Below are 16,279 nucleotides of genomic sequence, written 5' to 3' on the forward strand. Positions count from 1 at the left end.
GTATCCTGGATGGATATTGACCTCATTCCGTCAGTAGAGGATGCCTGGTTGTTCTTTAAAAGTGCTTTCCTCTCAATCTTAATTTTTTGAATGGGGCATGCTTATTTATCCTCAGACTTGACTGCCCTTGACTAGCACAAAAACATCCTGTGGCGTACTGCATTAGCATCGAACAGCCCCCGCGATATGCAACTTTTTAGGGAAGTCAGGAACCAATATACACAATCAGTTAGGAAAGCAAAGGCTAGCTTTTTCAAACAGAAATGTGCATCCTGTAGCACTAACTTCAAAAAGGTTTGGGACACTGTAAAGTCCATGGAAAATAAGAGCACCTCCTCCCAACTACCCACTACACTGAGACTAGGAAACACTGTCACCACAGATAAATCTACAATAATCGAGAATTTCAACAAGCATTTTGCTACGGCTGGCCATGCTTTCCACCTGGCTACCACTACCCCGGACACCAGCTCTGCACCCTCCTCTGCAACGTGCCCATGCCCCCCCCCCGCTTCTCCTTCACACAAATTCAGACAGCTGATGTTCTGAAAGAGCTGAAAAATCTGGACCCCTACAAATCAGCTGGGCTAGACAATCTGGACCCTTTCTTTCTAAAATTAGCTGCCAAAATTGTCACAACCCTTATTACTGGCCTGTTCAACCTCTCTTTCGTAACGTCTGAGATCCCCAGAGATTGGACAGCTGCCGCCCGTCATCCCCCTCTTCAAAGGGGGGTGACACTCTAGATCCAGACTGTTAGACCTATATTCATCCTGCCCTGCCTTTCAAAAGTATTTGAAAGCCAAGTTAACAAACAGATCACCGTCCATTTCGAATCCCACCGTACCTTCTCCGCTATGCAATCCGGTTTCCGAGCTGGTCATGGGTGCACATCAGCCACGCTCAAGATCCTAAACGATATTATAACCGCGATAGATAAGACAGTACTGCGCAGCCATCTTCATCGACCTGGCCAAGGCTTTCGACTCTGTCAACCACCGCATTCTTATTGGCAGACTAAATAGCCTTGGTTTCTCTAATGACTGCTTCGCCTGCTTCACCAACTACTTCTCAGAGTTCAATGTGTCAAATCGGAGGGCCTGTTGTCTGGACCTCTGGCCATCTCTATGGGGGTGCCACAGAGTTCAATTCTCGGGCCGACTCTATTCTCTGTGTATATCAATGATGTCGCTCTTGCTGCTGGTGACGCTCGGATCCACCTCTATGCGGACGACACCATTTTGTATACATCTGGCCCTTCATTGGACACTGTGTTAACAAACCTCCAAACGAGCTTCAACGCCATACAACACTCCTTCCGTAGCCTCCAACTGCTCTTAAACACTAGTAATACTAAATGCATGCTCTTCAACCGAACGCTGCTTGCACCCGCCCACCCGACTAGAATCACTACTCTCGGCGGGTCTGACCTAGAGTATGTGGACAACTACAAATACCTAGGTGTCTGGTTAGACTGTAAACTCTCCTTCCAGACTCACATTAAGCATCTCCAATCAAAAGTTAGATCTAGAATCGGCTTCCTATTTCGCAACAAAGCCTCCTTCACTCATGCTGCCAAACATGCCCTCGTAAAACTGACTATCCTACCGATCCTTGACTTCGGCGATGTCATTTACAAATTAGCCTCCAACACTCTACTCAGCAAATTGGATGTAGTCTATCACAGTGTCATCCGTTTTGTCACCAAAGCACCATATACTACCCAACATTGTGACCTGTACGCTCTTGTTGGCTGGCCCTCACTACAATGACCCAACACACCTACAGGCTATGTAATGGCTATTTGACCAAGAAGGAGAGTGATGGAGTGCTGCATCAGATGACCTGGCCTCCACAATCATCTGACCTCAACCCAATTCAGATGATTTGGGATGAGTTGGACCACAGAGTGAAGGAAAAGCAGCCAACAAGTGCTCAGCATATGTGGGAACTCCTTCAAGACTGTAGGAAAAGCATTCCAGGTGAAGTTGATTGAGAGAATGCCAAGAGTGTGGAAAGCTGTCAAGGCAAAGGGTGGCTACTTTGAAGAATCTAAAATATAACATATTTTGATTTGGTTAACACTTTTTTGGTTACTACATGATTCCATATGTGTTATTTTATAGTTTAGATGTCTTCACTATTATTCTACAAGGTAGAAAATAGTAAAAAAAAAAAAAAAAAACTTGAATTAGTAGGTGTGTCAGCCTTTGACTGGTACTGTATATTACACCAACTGACTGGTTCTTCTGATGTTGTTCACACAGGAGACCATGTTGAGACATTCTCTACATCCAGAGAGCAACAGCAGGAAGATCACAGAGCTAAGACGTCTCACCACTGCCCACATTGTGAGGAGATTTTCCCAATTCTATCAAAGTTAAAAATACACCTACAAATACACACAGGAGAGAAGCCTTACTTCTGCTCTGACTGTGGAAAATGTTTCTCTCAACTGGGGGTCTTAAAAATACATGAACGTATACATACAGGAGAGAAGCCTTACTCCTGCTCTGACTGTGGAAAATGTTTCTCTCAACTGGGGGTCTTAAAAATACATGAACGTATACATACAGGAGAGAAGCCTTACTTCTGCTCTAACTGTGGGGTGAGTTTCTCTCAACTGGGCAACTTAAAACAACATGAACTTATACATACAGGAGACAAGCCCTACTCGTGCTCTGACTGTGTAAAATGCTATACAACATCAACTAAGCTAAAATGTCATCAGAGAACACACACAGGAGAGAAGCCTTACTCCTGCTCTGACTGTGGAAAATGTTTCTCTCGACTGGGGGTCTTAAAAATACATGAACGTATACATACAGGAGAGAAGCCTTACTCCTGCTCTGACTGTGGGGCGAGTTTCTCACAACCGGGCAACTTAAAACAACATGAACGTATACACACAGGAGAGAAGCCTTACTCCTGCTCTGACTGTGTGAAATGCTTCACAACATCAACTGAGCAAAAAATTCATCAGAGAACACACACAGGAGAGAAGCCTTACTCCTGCTCTGAATGTGGGAAGAGTTTCTCTCGACTGGGCAACTTAAAAACACATGAACATATACACACAGGAGAGAAGTCTTACTCCTGCTTTGCCTGTGGTAAGAGCTTCACAACAGCAGGGGCTCTGACAACTCATCAGAGAGTGCACATAGGAGAGCAGCCTTACTCCTGCTCTGACTGTGGAAAATGCTTCACAATATCAACTGAGCTAAAACTTCATCAGAGAACACACACAGGAGAGAAGCCTTACTCCTGCTCTGAATGTGGGAAGAGTTTTCCTCAACTGGGCCACTTAAAAAAACATGAACGTATACATACAGGAGAGAAGCCTTACTCCTGCTCTGACTGTGGGGCGAGTTTCTCACAACCGGGCAACTTAAAACAACATGAACGTATACACACAGGATAGAAGCCGTTTTCCTGCTCTGACTAAATGGGCCATTTAAAAAGACACCAAGGTAAACATAAAATAGAGAAGCCTTACCACTGATCTGACTGTAGAAAATGTTTTAAAACAACAGCTGAGCTAAAAGGTCATCAGAGAACACACACAGGAGAGAATCCTTACTTCTGTTCTTAATATGGCAAGAGTTTCTCCCGATTGGCAACGTAAAATGTAATGTAATGTAAAAATACACCAACAATTACACACTGGAGAGAATACTTATTACTGCACTGACTGTGAGATGAGATTCTACAGATTGTGCAATTTAAAAAGACACCAACGTATACATAAGAAGTGGTAGTGGATTGGATCAAATGAAGAAAGCATAGAACACTCTATTGTAATCCTATTGTTTCTCACTATGAGAGAACTGTGCAGAGGAAAGGGAGTGTTGTAGAATGTTGGCATCTATTTACTTTACTGATCAGTGTGCACCTTGTCAGTTTTGCTGTACCAGGGTATGGAGGAAACCATGAGTACATGCATCCATGCCGTGTGTCAGCATTGCAGGATGGTGGTGGTGGTGTGGGGTGTGTTTTCATGGCACACATTGGGCCCCTTGATAGAAGTGGAGCAACATTTGAATGCCACAGGATATCTAAACATCATTGCCAATCAGGTGCATCCCTTCATGGCAATAGTTATCCATTTGCAAATAGATTTTTTTCAGCAGGATTTTGCCCCATGCCACAAGGCTTGTCCAGGATTGGTTCCACGAACATGACAGTGAATTCAGCTTTCTGCAGTGGCCTTCCGAGGCACCAGATCTCCATCCAATTGTGCATCGGATGGAACAAGCTATTCGGAGTAGAGATCCACTCCCAGCCAACCTGCCACAACTGTGGGAAGCATTACAGTCAACATGGGCCAGCATCCCTGTGGAACGCTCTCAACACCTTGGAGAGTCCATGCCCCGACGAATTGAGGCTGTTCTGAGGACAAAGGGGGATGCAACTCAATATTAGGAAGGTGTTCCTAATGTCTTGTACACTCAGTGCCTTTGGAAAGTATTCAGAGTCCTCGACTTCTTCCACATTTTGTTAGGTTACAGCCTTATTATATTATTGATGAAATAAAACATTTTCCTCATCAATCTACACACAACAGCCCTTTTTAGAATTTTTAGCAAATGTATTAAAAATAAAAACCTGAAATACCTTATTTACATAAGTATTCAGACCCTTTGCTATGAGACTTGAAATTAAGCTCCGGTGCATCCTGTTTCCATTAAGGAAACATCCTTGTGATGTTTCAACAACTTGATTGGAGTCCACTTGTGTTAAATTCAATTGATTGGACATGATTTGGAAAGGCACACACCTGTCTATATAAGGTCCCACAGTTGACAGTGCATGTCAGAGCATGGTGGTGGCAGCATCATGCTGTAGGGATGTTTTTCAGTGGCAGTGACTGGGAGACAAGTCAGGATCAAGGGAAAGATAAACGGAGCAAAGTACAGAGAGATCCCTGATGACAACCTGCTCCAGAGTGCTCACGACCTCAGACTGGGGCTAAGGTTCACCTTCCAACAGGACAACGACCCTAAGCACAGAGCTAAGACAACGCAGGAGTGGTCCAGCAGAGCCCGGACTTGAACCTGATCGAACATCTCTGGAGAGACCAGAGAATAGCTGTGCAGCGACGCTCCCCATCCAACTTGACAGAGCTTGAGAGGATCTGCAGAGAAGAATGGGAGAAACTCCCCAAATACAGGTGTGTCAAGCTTGTAGCGTCGTACCCAAGAAGACTCAAGGCTGTAATCGCTGCCAAAGGCTCAACAAAGTACTGAGTAAAGGGTCTGAATTCTTATGTAAATGTGATATTTAAAGTTTTTTTTCTCCTTTCTATTTGCAAAAAATACTGTTTTTTCGTTGTCATTATGGGGTATTGTGTGTAGATTGATGAGGGAAAAAACAATGTAATCAATTTTAGAATAAGGCTGTAACGTAACAAAATGTGGAAAAAGTCAAGGGATTTGAATACTTTAGGAATGCACTGTATATCAGATAAAGATGGTGTGATGATCAGTTTTCAGCATTAGTTTGGGTGGATTATTTTATATTACTAAACAACTTTTGTTTAATGATAACCAGGCTATGAATTGACTACTTGTGTTCATTAAATTGTCTTTTAAAACTAGATTCATTATTTTATTCATTGATTATGAATGTATTTGGATAACTGTATTGAAGTTAATTGATCTGGCGGCAGGTAGCCTAGCAGTTAAGAGTGTTGGGTCAGTAACTGAAAGGTCGCTGGTTTGAATCCCGAGCCAACTAGGTGAGAAATCTGTCGTTGTGCCCTTGATCAAGGCAATTAACCCTAATTGGTCCTGTAAGTTGCTCTGGATAAGAGCATCTGCTAAATGACAAAAATGTAATTAAAAATAATGTTTTGTACATTAATTTGTTCTGGGCAACATCTTCTTGTGTATAATTAAATGAAACAAACTGTTTTAAATATAATAGTTAGTGTCTATATATGAACCAAATTTGATCCCATTTACATTCTCCCAAACAAATGGCCTATACTGTATATAAAAGACACAACATGACCTCTTTGTTTACCCTGGCCAGAGGGACAGGGCCATAGTAAGCTAGACTATGTAGCTGCTGTTGTTAGTAGGACAACAAAGAGACAGCATTGGCACTCCGATGTGAAGGACAGCTCTTACAAAAATGCACCATGGTAGAAAAATGAACAACAACATTCCATTGTACTATGATGTGTTTTGGGTCACTACCAAGGCAGGAAAATACTATGGCACTGGTGCAAATACCATGGCATTTTCCTGCCACTGTAGTGACCCAATAAACATGATAGTACCGTGGTATATTTTTCATTGTAATACCATGTCAGGGAAATACCATGGTAGCTGCACCAGTACCATGGTACTGAACAAAAAACACAGATTTATGTAAAAAATGATACTAGGCCAAGAAACATGGAGAGAAGAAACTGCCAGATGTGTCATAATAGGACCATTTGATATGGAACATTGGATACATTCAGCAGGGTGGGAAAAACACAGTCAAACACGTTTTAAATGGATTGTTGGAAGGGCTGTGGTCACCATTCATGTAATACATTAAATATATACATCAGACGGTATTGGGGAGCTATTTCATAGGGTGTTCACAGGTACATTATTTTCCCATTTCAATCTTATACCAACCAGATTGAAATTACAATATAGGGGGGGTTTGTAACTAGGTTTACTTTTGAAACTTAAGTATATTTAAAAACAAATACTTTTAGACTTTTACTCAAGTAGTATTTCACTGGGTGACTTTCACTTTTACTTAAGTCATTTTCTATTAAGGTATCTTTACTTTTACTCAAGTATGACTATTGGGTACTTTTTCCACCCCTGCCTACCTGTTCTATTAAAATATATTCATCATATTTCTCCAATGCCAAACCAGTGTGTCTTGTTTGCATCGAAAATGTGGCTGTGTATGAATCTAAGCATGGTACTTTCAGAAGTAGATTTTCCACCCAAGACCTGAGGCCGAAGTCCGACGCAGAAAGGAAGGTAGGCCTAAGGAGTGAACACCCTGTGTGTTTTACATTGGAGATTTTAGCATGTACATATTTTATTATTATTATTATTTAACCTTTGTTTAACTAGGCAGACTAGCTAAAATTCTGTTACAAATGGTTTTAGTAGTCCGACATTGTCAATCATCTGGATTTAGACTGTCTGCTACTTCAGGTCTAAATAGGGGTATAATCTATACCTTGTGACAATGTAGGACTACTGAAACCATTGTAAGACAGACTTTTTGTGAGCCTTTAAGGCGTCAGCATGTTTCCCAGCCGAAACAGTTCGGAAGAGTTTGTGCATATATTATGACAACATTTTGTTTTCGTTTTGGATTTACGGTAAGGGTTTTTTCAGCTGTTCTGGCAGACAACATTTTTTCCTCGAGTCAAGCCGAAGTCTGTAGCCGAAGGGGAAGGGGGTTATTGGTCAACAGTAGGTATTCAATAAAGTCTTTGTCATTAAATGAGAGACGAGTCGTTTTCATGCAGATTTTTTCATTGAGAAATACTGCAACAAACATCTTAGTTAAATGTAAAATTGCACCAATAAGATCTCTTCGGCAAAAACATCAACATTAATGACAGATTTCTTGAGTTTTCTGACTATTTTGAGGAAGTGGTTATAGACCCTTTTCCAGTACATGACACACTGACGTCACAAACAGACCGTGACTATAGGACCTAGGCCTTCAGAGGGACCAAAAATCTAACAATAAGTTGAATAATATGATATGCCATTTAGCAGACGCTTTTATCCAAAGCGACTTACAGTCATGCGTGCATGAATTTTTTTTGTGTATGGGTGGTCCCGGGGATCGAACCCACTACCTTGGCGTTACAAGCGCCGTGCTCTACCAGCTGAGCTACAGAGGACCACATAAAAAGAACAGAAAACATAGCATCACTTAATACGTCAGACATTATATATTCTGTAGTCGGAACGTTCTAGTGAAGGAGGAGCAATGCTTTTTGATGACATTATGAATGAATCAAACAGGTCGCGCTTCGGGCTGCCGCGGACACAGACAGAACCCGCATGGGACACAACATGACACATAGAATTTTGAAGATGGCGCCGACAGATATGGCAGCTCTGCTTCTAGCTCCTAAGCAACTTTGCAGTTTTTTGTGTTTTTTGTGTGTTATTTCTTACATTATTTGGCCTGAATTTTTTGTGTGTTATTACATTACAGCCGGAAATAACTTTTGGATATCAGAGCGGCGGTAACTCACCTGCCATCACTAGCCGGCTTCCACCCGGTTACGCAACCCTGCAGCTTAGAGGCTACTGCCCTACATATATAGACTTGGAATCAATGGCCACTTTAATAATGAAACACTAGTCACTTTAATAATGTTTACATATTTTTGCTTTACTCATCTCATATATATATACTGTATTCTATTCTACTGTATTTTAGTTTATGCCACTCCGACCTTGCTCATCCTAGTATTTATATATTTCTTCAATCCATTCTTTTACTTTTAGATTTCAGTGTATTGTGTGTATTGTTGTGAATTCTTAGATACTACTGCACTGTTGGCGCTAGAAACACAAGCATTTCGCTACACCCGCAATAGCATCTGCTAAATATGTATATGTGACCAATACAATTTGATTTGAATTGAACATAATGCACTGTTTGCACAGCTTATGGTAGCCAGCACCACTATCACACTATCACCAATAGAGACAACAACAGTGTCACATCAACATTTTACATTTTTACACATCAAATGTGAAAGGCTTGTGGTGCTGAAAGGACAGCAACCGTAATACCTGTGCACTCCATGGCGCTGAAGGAGAGCCAGTTTTGGTCAAACACAGAGACAGGGCTGATAGCCAGGAGACAGCAGACTCACACAGCATCAAATAATGTTACAGAATAAGCAGCCCATTCACTTCAGTAGGCCCCATGAAGTCAGAACAATACAATAGCACAACCATTTCCTTTCCAAAATCAAATTAACAAACCAGTTATTACTTCCCATTGCAAATATATTTGATCACGTTCATCACACTAACTGGTGATACAAAGTTTAAATGCAACATTGTTTTACAGTCATTGTAAGTGAGGACCTGGTGGACCTATTGGGAAACCACACAATCATTTGGCCTTTTTTGGGGCTTGGGCTCATTAAATGTTGTTAATGTAGGGCTCATAAAATGCATTTAATATATGTCTGATCAGGCTCAGGTAGCATCAGGTTTGTATTTTCATGCTGATCAAAGCTCTAATCAAATCCAGACATTTATAAGTGTTATAATGCTTTTGAATGACACTTCCGGTTTTGGCGGAAAATACCGGGTTACCCGGGAGAAGAGTGATTTATTCTCGGGATGGAACATTTGTAAAACACCGGGGAAATATTAAACCCTATTGGCATACCAGTTGATTCACAAGACACCAACTAAGTAACTTACATGTACGGTATTATTAATAAAGACAGGCTATTTTTATTGTTCATATTATTTGCGTTGATGATGTATTGAAGTCAAGTGGTTCAACATTCAAATGTAGTTGGATGGACCACACAGGACTGCTTGGAAAACGCGACGGTCGGTGGAACACTTGCGCCACCAAGTGGACAATTGCTTCAGTTCCCTTGTGGCATCAACGCTACCAGAGATATGTGACATAAGATCAAATGTTATGTCAATATTATTATCTCTAAATTGATTCCCCCACCCGTATTTCATATATTATTATTCCGATTTAGCTGTTAATCTGGATTTAATTTATAAACACTTTCTGTCATTTCTGATTGGAGGGCAGATGACCACGTGACTTCCGATCCTACCAATTTGTTACTTTGTAACAGTCAAAAGTGGTTATTCCCAACGTTGATAAACTCCCAATCTATGACAAGATTTTCTTTAAATCATTATCTTTGATATTTGGCGGACAGTTTACAGAGATACGTTTTGTGTAAACGTCATCGAATTTGACGTGTCCCAGAACGGCACCTTCCTCCCGAAAGCATTGCGGTATCGCTTCTCGGCCTTTTGGCTAAGATCAAGATCAAGTGCAGTACCAAGGAGATCCTGAAGGTGGAGCGATGTCGTCATCGTCCACGTCACAGTCGGCAGCCGCCGGACTGAAGAACACGCTGCGTTTTCAATGGACTGGAAAAGAAAAGTTGATGGAAAGAGTTAATTTTGGAAAGGACGTTCTTTTTGGACCTCTACGCCTGACAGCAGACGATGTGCACTGTATGCAACAAAACACACCGGATAAATTTTATGATGTGTCGTTCTACACCATCACCAGGCTGGAGGAGGCGAGAGGGCTCTTCCGAGCGAACTCGACAGCACCCGCCCTCAGTAGCTTTACATTTTACATTTACATTTGAGTCATTTAGCAGACGCTCTTATCCAGAGCGACTTACAGGAGCAATTAGGGTTAAGTGCCTTGCTCAAGGGCACATCGACAGATTTTTCACCTAGTCGGCTCGGGGATTAGAACCAGCGACCTTTCGGTTACTGGCACTACGCTCTTAACCACTAAGCTACCTGCCGCTTTCAAGTTGAGTCCCTGTGCAGGCACAATCTGAGGGTGCTAACGGTGCACATGTTCAACCCCTGGGTCACTGAAGAAACGCTAGTGTGCTACCTCAGCCGGTATGTGACCATCTTGCCAGGAGTGAGAGACATTAAGGACGCCCTAGGCATCTGGACAGGGAAGAGGCAGTTTCGCGTGCTGCTAAAGGAAGACGAGAGCGGCCATGATGGCTACCTCCATCCTCCCGCGTCTTTTTCTATCGGTGCAGACAGGGGTTACCTCATGTATGCTGGGCAGCCTCGTTTTTGCAGGAAGTGCAGCACGTACGGGCACCTCGCTGATGCCTGCACCCAGACAAGGTGCAGAAACTGTGGGACCCTCGGCCATGTAATGAGGGATTGCACCGTGCCTAAGCGCTGCAGTCTGTGCAGCTCAGAGGAGCACCTGTTCCGTCACTGCCCAAAGGCAGCCCCCTCCTACGCCAGAGCGGTGAGCGGGAAAAGAGCAGATGAGGGAAAAGTTATAGAGCTACGCGCTATTGAGGAGGTCGTGAAGGAGCTAGTGATGGAGAGAGAACTGCGAGAGTCTGAGGAGAGCGGGAGTGAGGCGCCATCATCACCTCATGAGGAGAGCGGAGCGGGGGACAGGAGCTGGAGCAAGCAAATGGAGGAGGCTACAGGAGAGCCCACCGCGCCCTCTGCTCCGGAGAGCTGGACCACGGTGGGAGAGAGGAGGAAGTGCTCTGTCAAGAGGAAGCAGATGAGCCCTGTTTCCCCACTCATCCGCATGGAGGCGACGGAGGAGTCCGCCCTGGGGGGGAATCGTTTCAGTTGTTTTGCAAGCGGGGAGTCTGAGGAGAAAAGCGCGGGAAACCCGGGCAGCGCAGAGGAGACTCTGCTTTCCCTGTCAGGCGCGAGCTCTACCGACAGCAGCGGTCTCGCACCCAGCGGTGTTCCAGCACCCACACTGACTGAGGAGGAAAGTGTTTTCCCGACCCCTATCTTTGTGGACAGTCCTCCCCCTGGGGACCACCGTTTCCCAGACAGGCCTCCTAACGAGGAACTGTACTTAAAGTGAGTCTGGAAATTAATGTCATATTTAGATAGTTGTCTGCTTCCCTCCTTTCCCCATGTCGTCCCTTTTTAACATAGCTAGCATAAACGCTAGAGGGCTTAGGAACCCCGTTAAAAGGGCGACTGTTTTTTCCCATTTGTCCTCCATTTGCTTCTCTGTGTGTTTTTTACAAGAAGTACATTTAAAAGATCAAAATGATGTGGAGAGATTTACGAGGGAATGGGTTCAGGGAGAGTCAAGGTGGAGTGTCGGCGGGGTGCATTCTACAGGGGTTGGTGTTCAATGTGGAAATAGGGATTTAAAAATAGTGGGAAGTTTTTCGGCAGTACACGGGAGGGTTTTAATAGTAAATATTGATTGGAGGGGTAAATGTCTTCGGTTAATTAATGTATATGCACCATCGACACCCAAGGAAAGGAGGGAAATGCTGAACAACCTAGACACTATTTTTATGACAAACAGACAGGTTATTATGGGAGGAGATTTTAATGTATCATATGACCGAGGTAATCTGGGCGGGCATCTTGTAAAAAACCTAATAGAGAAATATAATTTGGTTGATACTTATAGAGTGGCGCATGCAAATGATCCCGGTTTCACCTGGGGAAACAGCAGGGGCGCGAGGAGCCGCATAGATTATGTGTTTGTTCCGCGTGGACTCGGTGTGTCCTCTGCACGCGTCACTATGGTTTTTTATTCTGACCACAGTTGCCTGTCTGTGACAGTAGAATTAAAAACAATTGAATTTGGAAAAGGATATTGGAAAATTAATAATGGTATTTTACAAGACAAAACATTTGAGACTAGATTTAGGTATTTTTTCCAGGGCTGTGTAACCATGAAATCATTTTATTCTACTGTCATAGACTGGTGGGAGAGCACAAAATTACGAATCAAGATTTTTATTCAGAATTATTGCAAAGATAAAGCACGTAATAAATACAAAGATTTTTATAAGTTGCAGAACAAACTAGAAGATCTGCACATCCAAGGTAATTTGAATGGTGGTGGTTTAGATAAAGACACATTGTGTAACCTGCAGAAAAAGCAGCAGGCCTTTTTTGAAAAGAAAGCTCGAGATTTCATGTTTAAAAGTCAACAAGATAAATGGGATAATGATGAGAAGTGCTCTGCATATTTTTTTTTTTTTTTTAAGTCACGGGGAAAGAGGAGGACCATTTCGGCTTTATTGAATCAAGACGGGGAGACGGTTGAGGATGGAGATGGCATGCTTGGTGTCGCTACCCAGCACTTTTCTCAGCTATTCCAAAAGCAAACAATTAATTATGAGAAGGGGACTACTTTTTTAAAATGTGTGGATGTGCAGATACCTTTAGATATTAGAGACCAATTAGAAGGGGAATTGAATTTAGATGAAATATATATGGCACTGAAGAGCATGAAAGATAACAAAGTACCAGGAGTGGATGGGCTCTCTAAAGAGTTTTACATAGTTTTTGGGATTTAATTGGATGTCATCTTTTGGAAGTATTTAGAGTTATTTTTGGTTTGGAGCATATGGGAGGTTCAATGTGCGAGGGGGTAATCTCGCTACTTTACAAAAAGGGAGACCCCAAGACACTAGCAAATTGGAGACCTTTAACAATGTTGTGTGTAGACTATAAAGTATTAAGTAAAGCCATAACTAATCGTCTGTCTTCTGCCATGGCATATGTTGTTGGTTTAGACCATGTGGTGTGGTAGGGAGAAAGTTAACCTGGAACTTGCAATTGCACAGAGATGTTCAAGCATATTTAGAGGAAAGGCACCTGCCAGCTATTACTGTAAATTTGGACCAGGAAAAAGCCTTTGACATGGTAAACCATGAGTTTTTGTTTAGAGTTCTGAAAAAATGTGGTTTTGGAAATAATTTTATGAAATGAGTAAAAATTCTTTATAGTAATGTGGGAAGCAGAGTAAATATTAATGGGAATATTGGAAATGTAATCAAGCAATTACGAGGTGTCAGACAGGGGGACCCTCTCTCTGCGCTATTGTATGTTTTATATATTGAACCTTTCGCATGTGCAATTAGGACAAATTACAACATCAAAGGCATTATATTACCTGGAGGGGATATTCTAAAAATTTCACAATACGCGGACGACACGATTTAATATTTACAAGACGACCTGAGCTTGAAAGAGGTTAGCAAAGTCATTGATGAGTTCTCTGTTGCCTCCGGGTCTAGGATTAACAAGAATACAACAGAAATAAAATATATGGGACAGTGGAAATGGAGATCTGATCAGTTATGTGGTTTGACTGTGTGCACAGGACCAATGGTAGTGCTCGGGAGATCTTTCGGAAATGAAATCAAAGATGACATGGTTAATTGGAAAGAAAAACTACTTTCGCTTAATAAAAGATTGGGACTGTGGAAAGTGAGGCGACTATCTTTTAGTGGCAAGGTGTTAGTGCTGAAGGCGGACATTCTGCCTTCATTACTCCACCTTGCATATGTGTTTCCCATGCCGGTGTCTCTAAGAAAAATGTTCATACGTGTACTGTTTAATTTCTTTTGGGGGGGATATGAGTACATCCGGAGAGATCGGATGTACCAGCCTATAGAGGCTGGTGGAAGGGATTTCCCTCATATTCCTCTCAAACTAGATGCGTTGTTCTACTCAAACGTTTGTTGTCTTTTGTCGTCTTCTGTACACAAATGTAATATATTAATCAAATTCTGGTTGTCCATACCGTTAAGGTTTATGGTGGAGTGGGATAATAGTAAGCCAAAAGCTGAAATTATCCCATTACATTTTAAGAAAATAGTTGAATGGGCAAGGAAAAACCCTGTCTGCAAAGTAAAAGAAAATGTAATCAACCACAGACTGCTATATGTGAAATTGATAGAAAATTGTTGTCCTAGAGACCGATTACCAATATCACCTTCCACCTGGCTACGGGCACAATTAAAAGGTTTAGACAACAGACTGAAAGATTTTAATTGGCTTGTTTTACACAGACGTCTTCCGGTCCGTTCAACATAATATTATCATAATTTGACCCTGAATAAATTTTGTCCCAGGGACAACTGTTTCGCAATTGAAACAATTCCCCATGTTTTATGGGAATGCTCTTTTGCCCAAATAGTTTGGAAGAAAATTTAAATAGATTTTAATATTTAAAAAAACATTGATTATGAAGGGGTAGCCAAATTTGAACTAAAAAATGTGGAAAAGGTGCAATTATTAGAATTAGTGACTCTGGTGTCCCTTATCAAGACCAAACTTTGGGAGGCCAGATGTGGTGTGGTCAATGACACCCTCAAGTGGTCACCGACGGGATTGGTTAAATTTATAAAACAAGAAATTTGGAAAAAAATACATTTTACATTACATTTTAGTCATTTAGCAGACGCTCTTATCCAGAGCGACTTACAGGAGCAATTAGGGTGTGTGTGGGGGGGGGAATTCTACAATTCGAAATAGATAAGTGGGGCATCACATCTGTTAAACATAGATGGAAAGGGATATACCCTTCTTTGTAAACGTTTTTTATAGCCTATATATATGCCTATGTATAACTGTATTCTGTCATGTAAATTGAAATGTAAGCTTTGTAAATATTCGATATACACTGAGGTTTATTCAGAGTTCCCTTTGGTATATGTGTATGTTTTTATTTCTATAATAGTTTTTATTCCTTTGAAAGATCAGCTTTGGGAGATTGTTAGAGGCAATTGTTTACATGCTTCTCTTGAATGTAGGCCTTTTAGCTGGTCAGGTTCCTCAGAACAGCACTTTTTTTTTAGGAGTTTTGCTATTTTTATACGGTTAAGGTACTGTTTTTGTAAATCCATGTTATGTACAACGTTATGCACTGAATTTGTACTTGTATTTGAATGTGAAATGAAAATAAACATTATTTTTCCAAAAAAATAATTTAAAAAAATAATAATCTGTTCTTATCAGTTTAATATCTGATACGTCCCCTATTTGGGGACCATATATTAAATTGATTTTTGGAACAGGGAGATGGAATAGGGGCTTGCTCCGTCCACTCCACGCATCGACCTGGTATTGCAGTACATTTTTTACATTTACATTTTAGTCATTTAGCAGATGCTCTTATCCAGAGCGACTTACAGGAGCAATTAGGGTTAAGTGCCTTGCTCAAGGGCACATTTACGTCATTTAGCAGACGCTCTTATCCAGAGCGACTCACAAATTGGTGCATTCACCCTATAGCCAGTGGGATAACCACTTTACAATGAGGGGGGGGGTAGAAGGATTACTTTATCCTATCCCAGGTATTCCTTAAAGAGGTGGGGTTTCAAATGTCTCCGGAAGGTGGTGAGTGACTCCGCTGTCCTGGCGTCGTGAGGGAGCTTGTTCCACCATTGGGGTGCCAGAGCAGCGAACAGTTTTGACTGGGCTGAGCGGGAACTATGCTTCCGCAGAGGAAGGGGAGCCAGCAGGCCAGAGGTGGATGAACGCAATGCCCTCGTTTGGGTGTAGGGACTGATCAGAGCCCGAAGGTACAGAGGTGCGGTTCCCCTCACTGCTCCATAGGCAAGCACCATGGTCTTGTAGCGGATGCGAGCTTCAACTGGAAGCCAGTGGAGTGTGCGGTGGAGGGGGGTGACGTGAGAGAACTTGGGAAGGTTGAACACCAGACGGGCTGCAGCATTCTGGATGAGTTGTAGGGGTTTAATGGCACAGGCAGGGAGGCCAGCCAACAGCGAGTTGCAGTA

General features: G+C 42.2%; 1 protein-coding gene and 1 non-coding gene across 2 annotated transcripts; both read left to right on the forward strand.

Moving 5' to 3' along the window:
• Positions 1 to 2,407: 2,407 nt before the first annotated feature.
• Positions 2,408 to 3,525, forward strand: LOC123485958 (gastrula zinc finger protein XlCGF17.1-like; the record flags this gene model as incomplete). Its single annotated transcript, XM_045217086.1, has 1 exon — positions 2,408 to 3,525. A coding segment is annotated over one exon (1,014 nt), but the record flags the coding sequence as incomplete, so codon positions are not given.
• An 11,921-nt stretch (positions 3,526 to 15,446) lies between these two features.
• On the forward strand, positions 15,447 to 15,634 carry LOC123485959. Its single transcript, XR_006659192.1, has one exon. It is a non-coding gene; the product is annotated as a U2 spliceosomal RNA (small nuclear RNA).
• The last annotated feature ends 645 nt before the right edge of the window (positions 15,635 to 16,279 follow it).

Source organism: Coregonus clupeaformis, unplaced genomic scaffold (genome assembly GCF_020615455.1).
Source record: "Coregonus clupeaformis isolate EN_2021a unplaced genomic scaffold, ASM2061545v1 scaf0911, whole genome shotgun sequence".
NCBI lineage: Eukaryota > Metazoa > Chordata > Actinopteri > Salmoniformes > Salmonidae > Coregonus > Coregonus clupeaformis.